The following is a 21,360-nucleotide window of genomic DNA, read 5'->3' on the forward strand; positions in this document are numbered from 1 at the left end:
CGTGGTGGTGCTCCCAGCCCAGGGGGGCGGAGTCTGCTGGACTACTGCCTGGTGAGGGGTGATGTCTCGATAACGGTGGGCACCGCGGACCGGACCCTTACCTTCCTTCTGGAGGGAGAGGTTACGTGATTTTATATCGGGCTGCGCTGAGGGTGGGAGATGAGGTATAAAGGACAGGAGGACGTTGATAAACAACGTCACTAAGTGGGTTCATTTCATAGTTACCAACATGGACGGACGAGGGACAAGAGGACAGGAAGGCATCTGGCCAGACCACGGCCCAGCTGGCAGCAGGGCTATTTTTACATTGGTGCCCAGCCCAATAGGAACAGAGATGTCAGAACCTCGCTCAGAGCTGCAGAAGCAGAATTCTCATCAGTAACACCCATCGGTAACAGATGCAAATGCATTCGTACATATGGATTAGGAAACAACATTCTGATTTATGTCAAAATAGAGTCCAAGTAACCGGCTCCGCCACCTGTGTTTGTGCTGGGGAGTCCCACTGGGACCTCAGCTGTTAGGAAACATGAAGCTGTTGGTAGGGATGACCAGCGCCTTCCTGGGGTCAGAACCAACTACACTGGGCACCGTGGGAAAGCCCATGGGGCCTCTTGGGGTTTCCAGAAACACACACAAGACAAGTGAACCCGGGTCTGCACACTGAACCCAGAGGTCCAGGCGGGCAAGAGCCCAACTCCACAGGCACTTGGCAGGGGTAGGGCCCTGCAGCCCAGATCTTTGCTCTCTGCCCCCAAACACAGCCCCACTCCAGGCCCCAGCCCCTCGGAAGTAACCCACACAAATCCACGTATGATCAGCTTATGGGACAGTGGAGGGTGGGCTAAAACCAGAACCTCTCCACGTGAGAACTACTATTCTGGGAAGTCGTAGACAAACATTTTCAAACCCAACAGTAACAGATGGCGACAACAAACTCGTTTGGGGCCAAGGTCGTCTTTCCCCAGAGTTCTGACTTGGGGGAAATATCAAGAAATAGATGGTCTTGGGGACCTCCCCGGTGGCCCAGTGGTAAAGAGTCCACCTTCTAATTCAGGAGATGCGGGCTCGATCCCTGGTCAGGGAGCTAAGATCCCACGTACCACGGGAACTAAGTCTGCGCGCCACACCTAGAGAGCGTGTGTGCCGCAAACTACAGAGCCCGTGGGGTCCATGTACCACAACTAGAGAAGAGAAAACTGGCACGCCGCAACTAGGAAGAAGCACGTGCGCCACGACGAGAGATCCCACGTGCCACAACAAAGATCCCGTGTGCCGCAACTGAGACCTGATGCAGCCAAATAAGTAAATACTTAACCAAAGAGAAAAAAAAAAAAAAAAAGCAACGCTCCAAAGCCAAGGAGAGCTGGAGGAGTTTGTCAGCATCTCCTGAGGTCGAGGGCTTGTGTTTGGATGACCCCTGATGACCCCTAGGCGGACACCCAGAAGAAACTCCTGCACCAGCACATCCACAGACTTTACGAGAACGTTCATGAAGCATCGTCCACAACAGCAAAACGCAAACGTCCGTTAGGGGTGGTGGAGTTCCGTGACAGAGCCCCAGACAGGGGTGAGCCGACACACAGGTCACGGGACGGGCGAGTCTAAGCACAGTGCTACTAAGTGCACAGTGTGTCCAAAAGACACGGACAGCATGACACCTTCCAAGGACTTAAAACACAGTAACAATTGTACCTTTTAGAAACATACGCATCTGCCACAAAGCTCTGCACAGGGCGGTTGCCCCGGGGCCCAGAAGACAGTTACTTCCTGGAGGAGGGGCGGGTGATGGTGCGGGGTCATAGGGTTAGAAGTCAGCGTAGTCAAGAAACAAGATGAGCACGTGGGCCATTCCCAGACCAGTGGCAGGAATGAGCCAGTGTCAGGATGAATGCAATTCTGTGCACCAAGAAGCAAAGAGGAAGAAAGCCCTGTGATGAGGGGCTGCAAGGGGCAGCAGTGGCCCTTCAGGCAGCATGGCCAACACGCTCCATGCACTGGCTTGTCACCTGCCATCAGACAAGCACGTGTCTGACCTCAGCCCCGAGCCCCCCTCATCCCGCTTGGGGCTGGAGCCCAGGCTGATGAAGCCGCCCTGACAGGGCCCCTCAGTGCCTGGGTCTGGGGGCTCCACCACCCGTCCCTCCTCCCAAGATGGAGAGGCAGCGCTCGTCCCCCACACCCCCCACCTGCCAGCACGACCGGCCCCGCGAGCTGCTGTTCACACCTGGGTGAACCTTCTACGAGGACCAAAAACACCTTACCTTTTATTCCTCTGCTTAAACATAAAACAGTATACACAAATTAAAAAGACAATTTCATTAGGTTATGATGGAAAATATTACGGATATTTCTTGAATGCAGGTTCCCCTTCCACGTGTGCACGATGCTCGTTAAACTGTGGACGTGTTCTGGGCAAGAGCAGCTCATCCCTGAATTTCCGAACGGCAACAGCGCCATCTCTGGCCGCCTGGCCTCAGCGCAGCGCGCGCCATCTGAGACCAGGCTCAGAGGAGAGGCGGCTCGTCGGTATTCAGTGCCTGCTCCGCCCAGAGCTGTAAATCTCAGCTGCTGACAGTTAATCTCACACGTCTTGGGCTTCCAGGCCCCGAGCTGGGCAGGCGAGGTCCTTGGAGACCCAGCCCCACCCCCAGGACGCAGTGGGGACCAGGCGTGCCGTTCGTGGAGGACGCCAGCAAACAGCAGCTCTGTCCCCCTGCCTCCTGGTATGCGGTGACTCAGAGTCCAGGAGGACGCTCCAGTCAGGATAGGGCTGACCACAGAGCGGGACTCGATCCAGCCAAGCAGGAGGCATTTTAATCAAAAAGAGGAAGACTTCTTTACGATGGGGGAGGGAGGAGACAAGGGCTGGACAGCCACGTGCAAAAAAAGTGTGCTTCAACCAAAACTGCACCGAATGCAAAAATGAACTAAAAATGGATCGTGAGTATAAATGGAAAACATGAAGTCGCACAGTTCCAGAGGGAAACATGGGAGAGAATATTTGTGACTTTGAACCAGGCAGTTTTCTTAGGTCCAATACCATACAACCTATTTTTTTTTAAGTTGGTAAGTTAGATTTTATCAAAATTTAAGAACTTATCTTCAAAAGATACCCTTAAGGGAACAAAAAGATAAAAGAGAAAATACTTTTGCACCAACAAAGGTGTATGTCTGGAATGTATAAAGGAGTCTTAAAACTCAATGATAAGAAAGCAAAAATCAAATTAAAAAAATGGGCAAACGATTTCAATAGCCACTTTACCAAAGAAGATACACGGATATGGAAAATCAACACGTAAAACGATGCCCAACGTCACTAGTCATTAGATAAACGCAAATTAAAACGAAATAACATACCCCTGTGCCCTTATTAGAATGGACCTCCTCCCCCCAAAAAGACGGACCATATCCAGTGTTGCAAAAGACGTGGAGAACAGCCTTCCCACACACTTCGCTGGTGGGAATGCAACACGCACAGCACCTTGGACATAGTTTCTTATAAAGTTGAGCTCACATTTATCAGCCCTAGGTATTTACCTGAGAAACGAACACCTGTATTTACACAAAAACTTGTGCATGAATGTTTGTAACACTTTGATTCACAGTTGCCCTAAACAGGAAACAAGCAGATACATGCGGACAAATGTGGCACATCCGTGCAACAGAGATGACTCAGCATAAAAAGGAAGGAACTACAGGAACGTGGGGGAATCCTCCAGGCGTGCTGCTGCGTGAGCAAAGCCAGACCCCAAAGCTTCACGCTGGATGCACGTATCACATTTTCCACTTATAAGACCTGTAAATGGCAAAACCGGAAGAGGGAACATAGCCCACTGTTGCCAAGGGTGGAGCTGGGGATGGATGGGGTGACTGTGGCAGGAAGCAGAGGGAGCTGGGGCGATGGTGCTGTCCTGTGTGGTGACTCTGTGCCCACCTGTGTCAAGACCCAGAGACTATACAGTACAAACAGGAACTGTGCTGTGTACATTTTTAAGAAATCACTCTGTGAAGGAAACGCCAATGGAACCCAAGATATAACAAACAAACCTAAACGGTCACAAATGGACAATGTACTAGAGGAAAAGAACCAGACTATGTCATTCTGGAAAACAATATTTTGTCTGGAGACTATAAGGCTAAAGATAAAAGGGACTCTGCACTCACATGTCTCCTCGCTGCTAAACTTGCTCCTCACGGGGGATGTGGGTTAGCAATTCTGAAATGTCCTTGTGTGGATACTAGGGTGGGGCAAATAAGTAACACAGTTTATATGGAGAGAGCCACATCTCCAAAGAAACTAGTTACAGATGAGGAAAGGGGGGGCAGGAATGAGTCTTGAATGGTTGGCCTTGAATTCCAAGTGTCAGTATGAACTGGTGGCTTTATAACAGACCCACAGATGATGGATGGATAGACAGAGAGATGATGGATGACAGATAGATGATAGATAAATGATAGATAGATGATAAATGATAGATGATATATACATAGATGATACATAAATAGATGATAGATAAATAATAGCTAGGTGATAGATAATAGCTATATAAATACATAGATAGATGATGATAGATAGATGACAGATGGTAGATAATAGATGATAGATAGAAGCAGAAATAAACAAAGAAGTGGGGGCATGCATGTATTAGCACACAGATGTCTGTTTCCAAGCTCTGCCCCTGACAGGGCCTAGAAATACTATCACCCCGGGAGTAGCAAACACACCCGCCCGGAGATGTCGGTTCCTAAACGCCACCCTCCAACAGAAGGAACCGGAGCTCCTTGGAGGAGTCGCTGCTTTCAGGCTTGGGGCAGGGAAAATACAGATGAGCCTGAGCATACGGAGGAGACAGAGTGAGAAAGGGCTCAAGACACAGACGGGAACTCAAAGGACAGAGGCATCAACCTGTTGGAAAGCTCAGTGGCTTAAGCTGGAACAATCTGAGCAAGAAAATAGTTAAAGGTGGTGTTGGATTATCACCCACAGAATAAATTAATACCCACGAGCCGACACTGCTATGAATAATTGGATAAAGAAAAAATGAGAGAAGGGGGACAGGTCTTCTCCAGAGAAAAATTCTTATGAAATAGAAGGAACGTAGGGATAGAAAGCCACGAGCACAGGCAGTAATCACTGTGGCAGGAAAGACCCACTCACGTCTGCTAAAGTTACTGGGCACAAGTTTAAAGAGGACCAGGGTCCTTGCTGAGTCTCACAGTGTCTCTCCCACCTATTTCTAGTTATAAATGATACCTTTTCAGTGGATAACCTGGCAGAACCTTGATCGAGGTTCACATCAGAGGGATAGTGTATGGACGTCGTGCCGCCCTGATCGAACACACTCAGAGGGCGTCACCTGGGCTCCGTCTCGCCAAGAATGCATAACCTCAGTCCAGTCATTCAAACACATCAGACAAATCAAACTGGAGGACGACCCACGAAGTAACCCACCAGCTCCTAGTAGGGTGTCAAGGTCAAGGTCAAGGATGACGCGGAAGCTAAGAAAGCTGTCGCCCACTGGGAGGGACCAGGAGAACGACTCAACAGAGTATGGGGTCCTGGAGCAGAAACGCTTGTCTGAACTGAGTGGGTGGCCAGCTAAACTTGGAAAGTGCGTTGTGATTCCATGAGATGTGAACACCTGGGGAAGCTGGGTGAAGGGTGTACAGGAACTTTATACTCTAATATTTTTGCAACTTTCCTTTAAATCTGTAACTATTTTATAATAAAAGGTTCTTAAAAAGCTGATGGGGTCTTCCTGGTGGTCCAGTGGTTAAGACTTTGCCTTCCAGTGCAGGGGGTGCGGGTTCGACCCCTGTTCGGGGAGCTAAGATCCCACATGCCTCTCGGCCAAAACACCAAAACATAAAATAGAAGCAATATTGTGACAAATTCAATAAAGACTTTAAACATGGTCCACGTCTAAAATAATCTTAGAAAAAAAAGCTGATGGGAGAAAGGAGGTGCTTGCTCAGGAAGCTGTTAACTTCTCGTGTTGCACGTACTGCACCAAAGGTACGCCTGACCCTGGCTCCAAGGCTGCTGTGCAGTGTCCCGAGCTGAGACGTGCAGCAGTTCCGTCCCCGAACTGTGACACCCACTGCCCCCCACCCAGGCTACCCCAACACGAGCACCCGGGAGTTGGTCTGAGCCACATCTGGGTCTCCAGACCCACAAAATGGCTCTATCCAAGGGGGCCCCCATCAGCGTCCAGGTCCTGGAGGTCTCCGGGCCCCCAGGGAGGCCGTGCCTGCCCGGCGCCCCCGCCTCTGGACCTGTTCTCACGCTCTCAGCCATCCTTATCTGGCTCTGGCTCCTCCACAGGTGAGACCTGCTCACAGCTCTGGGGCACGGTCCCCGGTGCTGGGCACATGGCAAGGCAGACCCCAGAGCCAGGCTGGCTCAGCAGGGGGAAGGCTGCGGGGATGACGCCGATGGGGCAGAGGTGACCCCGCGTCCCGTGCGGGCCTTCGGGGACTGTGGGCAGTGCGTTTTGATTCAGGCATTGCCGTGCCCATGCGCGTCGTTCATTGTCCTTCACCGGCTACAAGTGACCTTTGAGGTCAGGCCGTGACAGTGGATCGTCCTTACCAAGCAATCGGACACGCAGTACTGGGGCGTTTGGTACTTTCCTCCACACGATACGGCGCAGCCCAAGGACCTCAGCGCAAGATCTGAGAGGAGACCCCAAACTCCAGGGACCCCGAACCCTGGGGACCAGGCATGTTCGGATTTGAGGGCCCACGTGTGGAACCGGGCCGGGGACCAGGCGGGGACCGGCCTCCACTCCAGAACCAGCCTCCAGAGTGAGGCTATGCCCTGCACCCCTGGGGACGCGGGAGCAGATACTGCCGTGCCTGGGCCCTGCACCAGGCTAACCGCACGCGGTCTCCAGAGATGAGCCCCTTTAGAGGAACACGTGCCCAGACGTGCCACGTGAAAGAGCCAAGTGTCCCGAGGCCCCTTTGAGCGAGCGGGCGGTGGTCTCACTCTGGCCTCTGGCTCTGCATCTGCTCTGCCTCACTCCCTTCTCTGCCCAGTGGTGCATCTCCTGGGGCCCCTGCAGCCCCACTCTTAGAGGTTCAGGTGGCTGTGTGATGGGGGGACACGGCACCCCACATCACACCCTGCAGACTCGGATACAGAACTGCATCCCCACCAGAGCCTCACCACGTCCCACAGAAACACACTTGCCGAGGAGATTCTGCCTGGAGAGGAAGGCTCCCTAGCGGAGCATGAAGCCCCGTCCAGATCCTCCGTCCCTGCCGTGGGGATGACCCACCCGGCCGCCCCAGGGATGCCTCCGAGCCCTGGGGCAGGGAGAGGAGGTGACAACCTGGGGACACAGGGAGGCCCACTGAGCTGGGGGTCAGGGTCAGTGGGAGGGATGGCCCCACAAGACAAGGGGGGACGCTCTCTCGTTTTGGAGTTTGTGGGAGCAGCAAGACGGGGTGGGCGGGGCAGGCCAGAAGAGCTGGGGGTGCAGGGCCAGGGCCCGAGTCTGCAGAAGTGGTCGGGTGCCCTTGAGGAGCTCTTCTCTGCCAGGAGCTGAGAGAGGATGCCCTCGTAGCTCAGGGATGTGCCCTGGGACCCACCACTGGGCACCTCCGGAGGCCTCGGCTAGCCTTGGCAGGGGGCGTCCTGGGTCTGGGCGGAGAAGACCTGTAATGGGTTCAGCACCTCAGACCAGGGAGAAGCCCACGCCAGATGCCCCCAGGGAGCAGACTCCGATCCAGAGGCCATGGTAGGAGGTGAGCCGCCCTCACCCTGCCCCCGCCCACCTGTACAGACACCAAGGCTCCTGCTGCAGGGCCCACGTCCCAGCAAACTGAACCTACGTCTCAAACGGGGCCAACCTCGCCGCAGAGGAGGTGGGATCCCACAGACCAGAAGGAGGTGTGCTGGCGTCCACAGGGCCCACAAAGGGCGGGAAGGAAGACGCCACGCCCCAGGGATGACGGCTGAGCCTCACCTGCTGGCCACCTGGGCATCGGGCCCCCTTCTCACGTCCGCAGAACCCCGGGGCACTGTCATCCTCGCTGGGCACTGCCCGGTGAGCGTGCAGGCTGGAGCTCTGCACGGGGCAGCTCTGGCCTCGCCTGCAGCCTGAGGGGCTCCACGGTGCTGCACAGCCCGAGGTGTCCTCTGGCCCCTGCGTCTCCGACAAGCTCACGCCCCTTCCCAGTCGGTCCATTGCTCTGGTCCCAGCTCCCACTACCAGGCTCCCCAGTCATCCCTTTGGTCAGTCCCTCGGCGCAGCTCAGGGCGGGAAGCTGGCGGCACCATGGCAGCCACAGTTCTGTTCCCGCGAGTGGAACTGGGCCGGGGACCCGCGTCATCAACAAGGCAGGGTGGCAGGATGTGTCGCTCAGTAAGTGCTCAGGACCCCAGCCAGTGAGTCACGGCGTCCTCACAGCCCGTCCGTCCTGGAAGACACGGGGCAACGGTCCTTGAGATGCTCCATGAACCGTCCCCATTTCCCTGAACGAAGGTCACCACCGTGGTGGCAGCTTCATTGCGTCATTTTGCGGGGTGTCTGCGTTGTTTCTGGGAATCTTCCTTTGAGACACCTTTTGGTCATCAAGGGAACAAAGGGAGGTGGGAGTTTGGGGCTCCTGCACAGAAGCAGCTCTTCACACCTGTGCAGCAGGGGACTCGCGCGTCCCTGTAACTAGGATGGGGAGGCCGCGTCCCGAGGAAGGACCCCCGGGTCCACAGCCAAGACAAGGTCTCTTCAGAGGAGCCCCAGTCAGAGAACTAGTTCTGATTCTGCCTCATCAAAATGGACAGTCCCCCGCAGAGGTGCTCAAAGACCCCCTTTCTCCCTCTTCCTCGACGGGAGGGGGTGTGCAGAGCCCAGGTCCCCTTGAGTCTTCAGGAATGAGATGCGGCGTCTCCCTCTGCCACCGGGGCACCTGCTGCTCTCTGGTCCAACTGCAGGAAAGGGGTCTGGCTCCTCAGAGGGCTGGAAGAAAAGAGACGCAGGACACAGGTCAGGGAGGCTGCAGGGCGAGAGGGAAGGGCTGGAGGGATGGGGCTATGAGGAGGGGTGGCCCTGCTCCCGAGGGGAGGTCCTCTGAGGGCGGGGGCCACAGACGGAGCCGGGATGGTGAGGCCACGCCCTACTTGTCCTCTCATCTTGTTTGGGAAGGAAGCGGTGGTCAAGCTTTCACATGCGGCCTCGGCCTGAAAGCCGCGGGCACGATGCCACAGCTCAGCACGACTGTGACGTCGTGCATGAGCCCAGCTTGTCGGGGAAAGTGGGCATCTCTGGCTGAATCTCCAGTGTCACCCAAGCTTGTACTTGATAAACGGAAAAGACGAAAAGACACAAAACCACCGGCACTGCTCCCTGCCGAGTTGCCCGGAGCAGAGAACAGGGAGTGGTTTTGTGTGCGCATCTCTCCCCGGGGAGGTTCCGTGGGACGGGGTCCTTTGCGTTCCTTCCTTCTCGAGGAAGGCAAGCGCCCCTTCCCCTCTGACGATGGCAGGCCCCTCCCCTCTAGGACCTGGGGGACCCCTGGCTGTCCCCTTCCGGAAGCACCTCCTGCTTACGGAACAGCAGGGGCCGTGCTGGTCCTTATGATGCAGACGAAATACTCACCACGCCAGGGTGCCCAGGAGAGCTATGACCACAGAATGAAAGCTAAGGAGAAAAACAAGAACAAAAATAGGAACTAAAAAGGAAAGGGGAGGGTGGAGACATGGAAGGAAAGAAAGAGAAAAAAGAGTTTGTAGGGCTTTTGGCAAGAAATAACGTGATCACAGACACAGCGACGTGGAGATGCCAGCTGGGGCTCAAGAGCAGATCCTGGCGCACTGGTGTCCAGTGGTTTAAGGGTTGCGCTGCCAGGGGCCTGAAGTGACGGTGCTGTCCCCTCCCCAGGGACCTTGCACCGTCCACAGGCCAGGCTGCGGGTGACAGTCAGGAGGGAGGCTCTGCTGGTCACTTCGCCTCTGGGGGAGCGGCGGGGACTGGCCATCTGGACCTGTCACCAGGGCTGACGGCGAGGGCGCTAAGTGGCTATAATGGTGACGGGAGTCTTACGGAAAGACAATCCAAGTGCCAACAGGCAAACACCACGCTCCCATTATAAATGATGAAGTACAGCCAACTTGCTGAATAGATTTCACACTTGGAGCCTCGTTTTGGGTCGGGGGAGGTGTCCAGCCAATTTAGACACAAGAGAAAATCTGATGGTGGTACAGCTGCTTGGAAAAGCAGAGCTGCTTCAGCTAGATTAAAAGAATAAACACCCAATTTTTAAAATTCTAGTATTTAATACAAACAAATGCTCTCACTTTAAGATGCAAAAGGAAAGAGAGGTTCATTTTGGGGGAGAGACTGCATCGCTTCGAGGTTGCGCGTCCCGCCGGCCTCCCCAGGCGAGCCAGGTGTGTGTCGCCCACGGTCTGGCGCCCATGGGCAGGCACATAATTGCTCCCCGGCTGCCTCTCTGCTTTGCAGGTCGTGCCCCGCACGGTTCTAGGGGCCTGTCACCAGCTCTGGATTTGCAAGTTACCACCAAGACCGCTCGGCAGATGGCAGTAAAGTGCCCAGGGAAGGGGCCGGGTTCATCTGGAGGAGAGGTGGGCGGGGCAGGGGGAGGTCCAGCTGCAGGGGCTGCCGTGGGGAGGGGTCCCTGTGCCCCTCGAGCACAGAGCCTCTGCTGGCTCTGCCCAGGCAGGGCTGAGGATGTGTGGCCTATTGCAGGTGGCGGGTCCTGTCCAGACCCCAGCCTCCCGTTCTCTCCGGCAGGGACAAGCCAGAGAGGCTCAGAGGGGAGCCGGCCTTTGGTGAGATCCACCCCACAGGCAAGACCAGTCACAAGACGCGAACAAGCAGCCTGCCTGCTAGAAGCCATCGAAACGTCCTAAATCACAGACCAAAAGAGCTCAGCTGTCCTAGAATTAAGCACACGCTGCAGGCTTCTCTCTGAGGGTGCTCTGTGTACCCTGATTTGGAAGTTGCAGAGCCAGCTGTCGGGAGAAGAGCTGGACAGTCCTCCCCGACCCCAAGCCACACGGCCCCCAACCCACTGCACCCCAGCACCTGCCGTTTCCAAACTTGGGAGCCACAGTCAAGGAATCACACTAAAGGGACCACTAAAGGGACCGCTGGTCGCCGGTCTGCAGGCACCCCGACGGCCGGGGAAACTGAGGCCGTGAGAGGCACGGCCCTCGGGGTGGCACGGCTGGGTTGGCATGGACGGGGTTATTCCCAGACCCTGGGCTCTGGCTCCTTGTCCCGAGCAGACAAGTCCCTGAAGCCTCTTTCTGTCCAAAAATACTCCAACCTCAGACCTAGCGCGACACGGCATCCTGAGATACCTGTTCTGTCTTGGTGTGTGAGCTCCGACAACAGAGCAAGCCCCCAGATTCGTATTTGCCTTACCTTTTCCTCCAGTTCCTTTATTTGTCTCTTCTGAGCTTCTATTCTTTCTTCTAGTTCTTTAATTCTCTGCAATGTTAAAAGCAGGAAAATGCTCAATAATCAGAATATTTGGGACACCAAGTGGGCAAAAGCCTTCCAGGATTTTCACGCATGTTCTTGGTGGGCCAGTCGCCACAGGGCAGCTGCCATGCTGGCCACGGCGAGGGGGCCTCGGGCTGCCCCCTTCCCCCGCCGACTTTTAGGAGCCCCAGCTTCGGGAGGAGAGCCAGTGTGCCTGCCTCAGGTTCCGTTACGGACACAGCCTCCCTCGGTCTGCTCTTTGCAACAGCAAGAGACAGGAGGACAGCTTTCCCTCGGCCACGCTCCCTGTGATGGGAATGACACCCTCCCACCTCCTACATCTCCAGGTCATAAACCATGATGCTAGAAGCCCAAGGAAATGGTAAGGGCCCAATTCACAGTCCTTCCAAAACGCCGTTGCGGCAGTGAGAGGAGCAGCCAGAAGGGTCACAAAGTCAGTCACGGGGAGGACTCTCCTGGCAAGGTCGACCTCAAGTTTGGAAACTCTAGTCTTCACTTTGGTGCACACTGCTGGGCAGATGGACATGTGTGTGCCCACGCCGGACCTGGATGCCTGGCCTGGAGCCTGGACGCAGCTGAGCTCTGATCAGAGCCTGTCTGATGGGAGTGAGGGGCTGCAGGCGGCAGTCCTCACACTGACCACCCCAGATCTGGCAGCGAGAGTCCTGGGAGCTGACCAAGGCTCTGGTCAGACCTTAGCCCTCTGACGTTCACAGTAAACCTGGATTCACTAGCGTATCTGAACACGGAACACAGCCACAAAGGCCACGCCAGCACACACAGTGGAGCTGAGGCATGTCTTACACACCAAGCCTGTCTAGTCTGCCAGGATCCCTCACCCCCAGTTAGAAATGAACTGGCCAGATTGGCCTGAGGGCCCCAAGTGCCTGTAGGCCAAGAGAAGGTCCCCCAGTCCCTAGCCCATGAGCCACTGCTCCCCAGATGACACCTTCACTGGGATCTTGCCACTGAGGGAGGAACCACGGAAGAGACCCAGAGTGGGGGGGACCCAGGAGGGGGGCTGTGCCACCCAGAGGCCTGGGTGGGATGGCCCAGGAGGCTGGTCTGGAGGGACAGGCAGTCCGGCAGGAGGGTCCCCCATGGGCACGGCCACTGGAGAGCATGGCCATCGGGGGGGCACGGCCAGTGGAAGGCCCTGGCCTTGGGGGCACGATCATTGGAGGGCAGGGATATGGGGGCGTGGCCACGGGGAGGGCATGACTTTGGGCGTGGCCACAGGAGGGTATGACCTTTGGGGCGTGGCCACAGGGACATGACCTTTGGGGCGTGGCCACTGGGGGCATGACCTTTGGGGGGCGCAGCCACGGGAGGGTACTGTCATCGGAGGAGGTGTGGCCATCAGAGGGCCAGGCATGGGAAGCCCCGCTCCGCCCCGGAGGTCCTGCGCCCGCGGCGCCCCTGCTGCGCACCTGCTGCGCCAGCTGCAGCAGCTCCATGCGCTCCCGCAGGATCTGGGCGTCCCGCTCGCGCAGCTCGCTCATGACCTGGCGCTTCCACTGCTCCACCGCCACCCTGAGCTTCTCGTGCTCCTCCTCCGGCAGCATTTCTGCCACTTTGGCCCCAGCTTCCTGCTGCAGGACGTCGTACAGCATGGCTTCCAGCTCCAGGATGTGCTGGGGGCGGGAGGGGACACGTCAGTCCTTGCCTCCTCCCCCGGGGACGGCCTGGGGGACTGGGGCACCCGGTTCTGGGGTCATGCCGCCGCCAGGCCAGCCCACAGAGGGGACTGCTTCCGCCTGGACCAGTTAAATGATGTTCTGGAGGCTGGAAGCAGTCCGGGAGTGGTTATTTCAAGAGCATTCCCTTCCACGCGATGTTTAACGTGCAGTGAAACATTAGGGACATCGAGGTCAGCAGAGTTTGAGGTCAGAGTCGGATGAGGGCCAGAGGGGCAGTGGGCCGGGCGGGTGTCCCTTGAGGAAAGAACAACAAAGGCTTCTTCCTTTGCTCACAACCTTCGCCAAACCCTGGGCTTCCGAGTCACTAAGGAGGAAGGAGGGCGGTGCTCACAGGGCTTGTCTGCAGTAGTGCCGAGGGGCCAGGCCATCAGCTCTGCGGTCCCCAGTGCTGCCTGTGGGGTGACTCGTGTCCGCAAAGAAACATCAAGCCCTGACCCCCAGCACCTGTGAATGTGGATCATGTGGAAACAGCAGATGCCACCCAGTGCAGGTGAGCTCAGACTGGATCGGGGGCCTCAGTCCACTGACTCGTGGCCTTGGAAGAAGAGGGCAACTTGGAGACAGTCACGGAAGATGCGGGGAAGCCATGTGACCACAGGGCAGAGATTGGGGTGACTCAGCCACAAGCCCGGGAACACCTGGGCCCCCAGGAGCTGGAAGAGGCAGGAGGGCCTCCCCTGGAGCTTCAGACGGATGTGGCCCCGCCAGCACCTTGGTGTCAGGCTTCTGGCCTCCAGACTGTGAGACATACACCTGCCCCACCTCTCCTCCCCTTCTCTCTCCCTGTCTGTCTGTCTGTCTGCCTCCCTCCCTGCTGCCTGCACATGAGGCCCCACGTGTCCGGCCTCTGCCCGCCTCCCAGCCCCTCCCCTCCTCTGTCCCAAATGATAGCCCTAAGGGTGCCCACGCCCGTGGGTGCCTGTACCGGCTTAGGGCTTCACCTCCATGAAGCCCTTCAGTCCCGCCCCTTCCAGAAAGCAGGTGCTCGTTAGGCCTGGCTCACGGGTCAGGGCACTGAGGCAGGCTGATGACTGCCAGGCTGGACGACCTGCACAGGGCCCTGCTGGTGGGGAGCGGGGTTCAGACTCCAGGGGGGCTCCAGCCCAGGGCCCTCGCGTTGCCCCGCCAGGGCTCCGACGTGGAGAGCTGGCCATTCCGCTGGTCCCCAGACACACATGCTGTGTCACCCCTTTGCTGCCACCCAGCCGCCAAAACACAGACCTTGTTATAAATTCCTAGTGACTTAGCACTTCGATCTGGAGCACTTTTAAAGCTTGCTCCTCAGGAAATTTCACAGATACAATCTTTGAAAAAGCTATATTCTTCCCATCTTCCCATCAAAGATGTAACCTCTTCAGAAATGAATGTTTCTCCTTCTTCAGGCAAAATGACTCTGGAAAGTCCTTTTGGCCGAGTAGACATTTTAGGAAATGGGGGGGACCTTTGTTCCTCGCTTATGTGTTATTGTTCCTGACGGCTACAAAATAAACTGTCCCCAGCTGTCACTGCCAGCTCACACAGCACATCGGCTGCCACTTCCTAGAGCAAAAGAACTTAGTGTGTTTAAGATACGCTCCAGCTTTAAAATAAAGGCAGCCGAGGGCTTCCCTGGTGGCGCAGTGGTTGAGAGTCCGCCTGCTGATGCAGGGGACGCGGGTTTGTGCCCCGGTCTGGGAAGATCCCACATGCCGCGGAGCGGCTGGGCCCGTGAGCCATGGCCGCTGAGCCTGCACGTCCCGAGCCTGTGCTCCGCAACGGGAGAGGCCACAACAGTGAGAGGCCCGCGTACCACACACACAAAAAAAATTAAAAAAATAAAGGCAGCTGAGTGTGGGGCTTAGAATTAGCATCACGATGGCTTCACCCCAAGACTGGCAGGAGATGGAGATGTTCTGACCTTCCCTGCATGCATGACCTTGAGCGACGGGCCACCGGATGCCGGCTCTGTGTGCACAGCCTCGCCCCAGCGCGCGTCCTCATCTGTGAATGGCCAGGCCTCTGCTCCCAGCTGCCCTAGACGGCCCTCAGCCACGCGGGGACCACCCTTCCCCTTCGAAACCCAGCTGTGGCTCCTGTGCTCACAGAGCAGGGAGGGTGTGAAACCCAGCAGGTTCCCACAGGCCTGTGTCCCCCCCCGCCAGGTCATCCCAAGGCGGTAGGTGCCTCCCTCCTGCACAGGGCTTTGTGAATGGCAGATAAAATGGCTAATTATCCAGCAGGAAGTGCAGGCCTAACTATGGAGTCAAGAAAACCAGGGAGGGAGAGCAAAACGTGCGGCCTTCCTGCCGGAATTGGAGGAAGGGGGCCCCCAAACAGTATCACGCGGGGAGCAGCCCTGACAGTCATCAGACCAGGAGCGGACCCAGCATCACTGGGGGCCCTGACAGCATCCCTCGGCCCTGTGTGCAGGAGCCCCCTCCACAGTCCCGGGGCGACGTTTCCTGCGGCGCGCGGGTGCGTGTGTGTTCGTGCGTCCGTGTGTCACAAAGCCATCTCCCTGATGTCATCTCCAGGACCCATCTTTTCAGTACTGATGTCGGGGTTAACCGCACACGGGGATGTCCCTTCAGGCTTTTCAGGGGGGAAATGGTTTCCCATGGGGCAGGCACGCACAAAGGGCACGTGTGCACTGGTTGGTGCAGATGGACAGAAGCGGGGGTCCCGGGCGGGATGATCGACTGACTGACATTCAGCTGTGTTCACCTCATTTGTAAATGCATTGTTTCAATGAATTCTATTTCTCAGCTCATTTCAAATACCCACTTGATTTCTGCTCGTGTGCCTGCACTCCTGGGGCCAAGGGGTGCTGACGGAGCAGTAAGGCGTCCTCGGAGCTCGCTGGGCGAGGGGTGTCCGGCAGGAGAAATGCGAAGAGTGACCCCACGCTGGTCACACTGGGCGCAGGATCTTCCCAGGCAGGTCCAAGGCCACGTGGCCCCCGAGACACCATGCTGGCCGTGGGAACAACCTTCCCTGTTTCTACCCCAAATCCGCCGCCCCTGGGGGTTCCGGCAGCTGTACTTCTCTTACCTTGTGAGCTTGGTCCAAGCACTGCTTTCTGTAGTCCAGCTCCTCGTCCAGGTAGCCCTTCTGTTTACTGAACAGCTCCTGAAACGCAAGAGCACCCGTGTCTGGGCCTGGCGCAGCCGGCCTGGAGCGCGGGCCGCGGGCCCACGTGGCCAGGTGCACACCAACCTTCTCGCTCTCCAGGTCCACCATCTTCCGCTGCAGGGCCGACTCCGTCTCTTCGATCTGCTGGAGCCACTGGACACAAACGGAAGGCACTCAGGCATCGAAGCCCACCTCGCCGAGCCCTGGGGAGACAGCCTGGGGCCCTGGCCCTCCCTGCCCTTCCCAGCCTTCCTCCAGGAGGGGAGCTCAGCCCTCGTGGGAGTCAGGGCTGGGCTGGCGTCATGGGCTCCGTGTGCGCGGCGTGCGGGCCAGGCCCGGGTGCCCCCGTGCAGCCCCGCCTCGTGTCCAGGGAGTCTGCCTCCCAGTGCTGGGAGAGGAGGGACGTTAGGCGGCCCATTCTCCTGGGGTGCTGGCCCCTGAGCTCCCATTTGCTGGACACCCCTGCCCGCCCTGCTGGGGGCCGCTGGGAGGGGGCGCTGCCAGCAGGCCCGCGGGTTCTGGCTGTGGGGGTGGGACCGGGCGCAGGCTGGCGGCCCGTGGGAGCAGAGAGACTGGAGGGTGGGGAGCCCAGGAGGGCTGGGCGACCCCGGAGGAGGGTCCCGGCAGGTGAGACAGATGCTGCCGATTTACAGACCCACCATACCTCCCGGCCTCTGGGGGGAGGCGGAGGCAGAGTGGCCTTGGGGAGAGGTCTGGCTGAACCTATCACTTGCAGACACGCGTGGCGGTGCTGGCTGACCTGTGCGTGTGCCAGACCTCCAAGGCAAACGGGATCCGTGGACCCCAACCCCACCTCCCGGTAGCCCTCCTCCCAGGGTGAGCGTCTTCTGTGCGCTGAGCCAGAAAGGGAGGCTTCGGGAAGCCCGGCCCCGTCCCGACAGCGTCCACAGTCACTGTTACCTTTTCGGCCAAGGTCAGGACTGTCCTGGCTTGTATGACGACCACTTGTTCCTCATTGGTCAGATTCTGCACCCAAAAGCAGAATTCACGCATGGTCAGGGGAAGTGCCTTCTGGGTGGCCGGGCGCTCGGTGGCGCTGATGGGACGGGCGCAGGGGAGCTGGGGTCACAGCTAAATGTCGCTTTCACTAAAAGGCCCTCCCGGGAGTCTTTGATCCTCTTTCCTCTTGGTCCTGCCAGCTCTGGGGTGACTCTCTGTCTTGCCCCCTCTGGTCCTCTCACTGCTGGAGACCACGTCTAAGGTGGCCAGCGAGGCAGCATGGGACAGTGGGTGACGGGACGAGCAGCCAGGCTTCCCGGGTCTGTTGGGTTTTTATTTAAAGCCAGCTCTCCGCACAGGCGGCCTGAATTATGACAGCGCCACTTACGAATGTGAAGCAAAGATCAAACACTCATGGCTATGAAATGGTCCCCATCCCTGCCGTTTTGCCTTTTTTCTGCATGTTTTATTCATGCCTCGCCCCAAAGGGCCCGCCTGGGTGGTCCTTCTGGGCAGGGTGGCTCTGGCTTTGGGGCCAGGGGGCATCCTCAGAGGATGTGCTGCCTGCATCAGCACCAGGGTGGAGGCAGCTGGGCTGTGTCCCCACTGCTGGGCCCACCGTGGGACAGCCAACAGGGGTCAGGGGAGCAGAGACAGGCAGGGAGGAGCCCCCTAGGGTCGCTGAGCTGAGGGCGGCCCCCCCACCCCAGAACCTCCCTGATTCAGGGCCACCCGCTCCGAAAGCCCTCCCGCCTGCTCCCTCCGCAGCGTGAGCTCCCCAGGGGCAGAGGTCTCTCACCAACCCCCACCCCGGCAGCAGTAGGCACAGGTGGGGGTCGGCGGCCAGCTGCTGGGACAGCGGCAGGCTCCGTCCTCAGGCACACTGCAGCCTGACTCGGTGTGATGCCGGGGCCAGGCGCCCCTCATCCCTCTGGCTTCCGGGGACACTGCCAGGCTGTCCCCGCCCTCCTCCCGAGGCAGGGCTGGGCCTGATGGGCGGGATGGGGCGTGTCGGGGGCTGCGGGGGGCCTCCGGGTAACTGAGGGAAGCTGCCTCGCTGTGGTCAGGCCAGGCTGAAGGGCCCGCGATGTCCCGCTTGGTTGGCAGCCTGGCTGGGCTCCAGCTACTCCCTCCTGGAGGTGACCATGGCCTTGGCAATGTGCCGTCTCCTCCACCCTCGCAGCCTTCCCTGGGTGACCTGTCCCCGCTGCGGCCCAGGTGCAGCAGCAGTGAGCAGATGGCCCACCAGGGAGGACAGGGGTCCATTCTGCCCCCTGCCGGCCCCTCTGCTCCACTCCAAGGACCCTGACTCCTGGGGAAACCGAGGCCCGGGGCTCAGGTGCCCCGTGGCCAGCTGGGAGGCTGCAGCCTTCTGGGAAGCAGCCTGGAGACAGTGGCCACAGCTCCAGCGTGCCCTGGCTGAGAAGGGGAGGGGCCAGGCTATCCCTGTCATCTGCCTGAAGTGTGTCCATGTCACACGACAGACCTAAGGGTCGCCCCCATGGTCCTTCAGAAGCTGTCAAGGGTCTCTAGAGGTCACCTGCACGTAAGACCGGCAGTGTGTCCTCTGCCCCCGCCTCCGAGGCCATGTGACGGCTCCAGGGCCGTCACGTGCACTGGTGCTCTGGGGCTGGGAGGGGCCCCGAACAGATCTAGGCAGACCTGGGCTCGTCCTAGCTGGCCAGTACCGCAGCTCCGTGACCTGGGTGGGTGCCCTCTGGGGCTTCGGTCTCTCCAGCTGTGAACTGAAAGGTTCCCAGAGCCCATGATGGGGGCTGATACTCAGGCTGAACCCCGGAGCACATTGTGACAACGCCATCCCTGCTGCGGACCAGCACCTCTGCTACCTGCGGCCGAGGTGGAGCCAGGGGTCTGACTAGTGGCAGGGTCGGGGGTGGGCAATGCAGCCAGGAGAGCCTCCCTGCTGGGAGCTGCTTCCCCCTGCTCCCCACCCTCACTGCTTCCCAAGTCAAGGGCAGGTGGGGAGAGGAGGGATTCCTGTCAATACAGGGCCCTGAACACCTTGAAGCTGCTGGGAAGGACGGGCCCCAAGGATGTGCATGAGCGCCCGGGTATTGGTATACGTTGTGAGAAGCGCGCGTGTGTGTGTGTGTGTGTGTGTGTTTGCATGTGTTTTTCTCCTCCACCTACGGCACGGAGTGCACCAATCTGACTTAGCACCTTGATCTTTCTTGAGAGCAGTTACCAGGATGTGAAGCCCAAGGTGCTTTAGGACCAGCTGTAGACTGTACACTTGTCAGGATACCTTGTGGCGGAAACGTTCTGGGGTGTGGATTGGGGCCCTCTTCCAGCACAGTTGATCCCCCCTGCATTGGGCAGGGGCTCAACAAGTACAGGATGATGGATGGAGGGTGAATGGAGAATGGATGGACAGAGGATGGAGGATGGAGGGTGGCGTGAAGGGATGCAGTCACTCTGCCCATTCAGCAATTAGTATTCTTTTGAGGAGTTTGCTGTAGAAATTGGAACGCTGCCCTAAGTGAGATTCGGGGATTATTTATATAGGCTCTGCCCCTCCTCCCAAACTAAGTAAACGGGAAGCCCTGAGTCTGAGGTGTCTAAGGCACGCTAAGGACCCACAGCCCCCATCCCCACCAAGAATATGGAAGAGCTTAGAGACTGAGAGGGATTCCAGAAACTGAGAACACGGGGCCAGAAGCACCTCTGCTGGAAGAGTCAAGTGTGAGAGCAGAGGCCCCGAACTCCCGTGTGGGAACAGTGTCAGAAAGAACGACATTTCTCCTAAACGCCAGAGGGCCCGTCCCAGGCAGCTCTGGCAGTGGGAGGGTGTGGGCTGCGGTAGGGCCACAGCGGGACTCACAGGGGCCCCTGGACCGTGCAGGGCGCTGGGCACGGGGAGGCATGCACAAGTCAGGAGAGCGACCTACACTTACGGCGTTGTCCCCCAGGAGGTCCAGCTTCTTCATCAGCTCCGAGACCAGGATGTCCTAGAGGAGGGGGACAGGCTGCTGGGAGGGAGCACTGGCCAGGCAGCCGCGGGGCTGAGGGGTGTGCGGGCAGGGGCGGGGCGTTACCATCACGCCTTCGGCCTCGCAGTACGCCTGCAGGGGGCTCTTCCCGTCCACGAAGTGGGTGTGGTGGAAGTTGATGGCGGGCGACTTCCTCTCCCTCTCCTAGACAGAGAGCGGAAGTCTGGGCACGGGCATCCCCTCCCTCCTGGAGGGCAGTGCTGGGCCGCCCGGGGACACAGTGAAGACACCAAGTCCACCCAACACGGTCAGCATGGTCTCTGTGAAGACGAAGCCCCGGCTGCCACAGCAGAGGCCAATCCCTCCTCCTGCCCAGGACACGGCCCTGTGTGGACACTGATGGGAGCAGGGACCTCCCAGCCACCCACGGGGAGGCCCTTGGGAGCGGCCCCCGCCTGCTGAGGGGCCGACGAGCTGATCTGAGTCCCAGGGGACCGGGAGCAGTGTCCCGCACGGGCCTGACCTCAGTGACCCTGAGGACAGAGGACAGTGGCTGGAGGGGCCGCCACCGTCCTCACGCAGGACCACAGGCACGAACCCCGGGGCCACGGGGCGACACACACGGAGTGGCCACACAGCCCTCCTGCCCCCGGGAGGCGGACGGGAGGACCCTGAGGGGCGGCTCCCTCTGGACTCGTGGGGGCCCCCTCCCCACACTGCAGGCGTGCGTGGACGCCGGGAAACCAGACGGGCGGAAATGCCGGTGCACAGACGCACCCAGCTTTGCTGGGTGGTGGCATCGTAGGAGAGGGTGGCCATGCCCGCCAGCCAGGGCCGCGAGGGGCCAGGAGCGAGGGAGGCTCCAGAGCTGCGTGCGGACACTTCTGTTTCGTTTGGCATCCGTCTCCTGAGCGACAGGGCTGGGCTCGCAGCCCTCGATGGCACCAGCTCGGGTGACCGCGCTCTGACCCCACCCCGCCCCCGCACCTCTAGCTCCAGGATCCGGAACTCCAGCAGCTCGTTCTGGTCCTTCGCGTCCTGGACCTCATGCTTTAACCGAGCCTCTTCTGTCTCCATGTGTTTAATCTGTAAAACAAAGGACGCGTGAGGCCCTGGAGTCTCACGTGAGGCCAGCTCTCAGCCTCCCCCGACGGCTGC

At 58.6% G+C, this 21,360-nt stretch overlaps 1 protein-coding gene across 42 annotated transcripts in view; it reads right to left on the reverse strand.

Annotated features, from left to right (window-relative positions):
• Positions 1 to 21,360, reverse strand: part of JAKMIP3 (Janus kinase and microtubule interacting protein 3) — a 104,260-nt gene that overhangs the window by 5,030 nt on the left and 77,870 nt on the right. For 22 of the 42 annotated variants that reach the window (XM_060286777.1, XM_060286806.1, XM_060286804.1 and 19 more), the window contains 10 exons: positions 21,190 to 21,288; positions 20,308 to 20,406; positions 20,161 to 20,220; positions 17,213 to 17,278; positions 16,376 to 16,444; positions 16,211 to 16,288; positions 12,911 to 13,114; positions 11,400 to 11,465; positions 9,609 to 9,650; positions 7,977 to 8,969 (listed from right to left, as the gene is read on the reverse strand). In XM_060286777.1, coding sequence (XP_060142760.1) covers positions 8,811 to 8,969; positions 9,609 to 9,650; positions 11,400 to 11,465; positions 12,911 to 13,114; positions 16,211 to 16,288; positions 16,376 to 16,444; positions 17,213 to 17,278; positions 20,161 to 20,220; positions 20,308 to 20,406; positions 21,190 to 21,288 — 942 coding nt within the window. In that variant the 3' untranslated portion in view covers positions 7,977 to 8,810. Of the gene's footprint in view, positions 1 to 7,976; positions 8,970 to 9,608; positions 10,584 to 11,399; positions 11,466 to 12,910; positions 13,115 to 16,210; positions 16,289 to 16,375; positions 16,445 to 17,212; positions 17,279 to 20,160; positions 20,221 to 20,307; positions 20,407 to 21,189; positions 21,289 to 21,360 lie in introns of those variants that run through there. The other 20 variants (XM_060286809.1, XM_060286807.1, XM_060286797.1 and 17 more) reach the window with 4 other exon arrangements.

This window comes from Globicephala melas, chromosome 16 (assembly GCF_963455315.2).
Source record: "Globicephala melas chromosome 16, mGloMel1.2, whole genome shotgun sequence".
Taxonomy (NCBI): Eukaryota; Metazoa; Chordata; class Mammalia; order Artiodactyla; family Delphinidae; genus Globicephala; species Globicephala melas.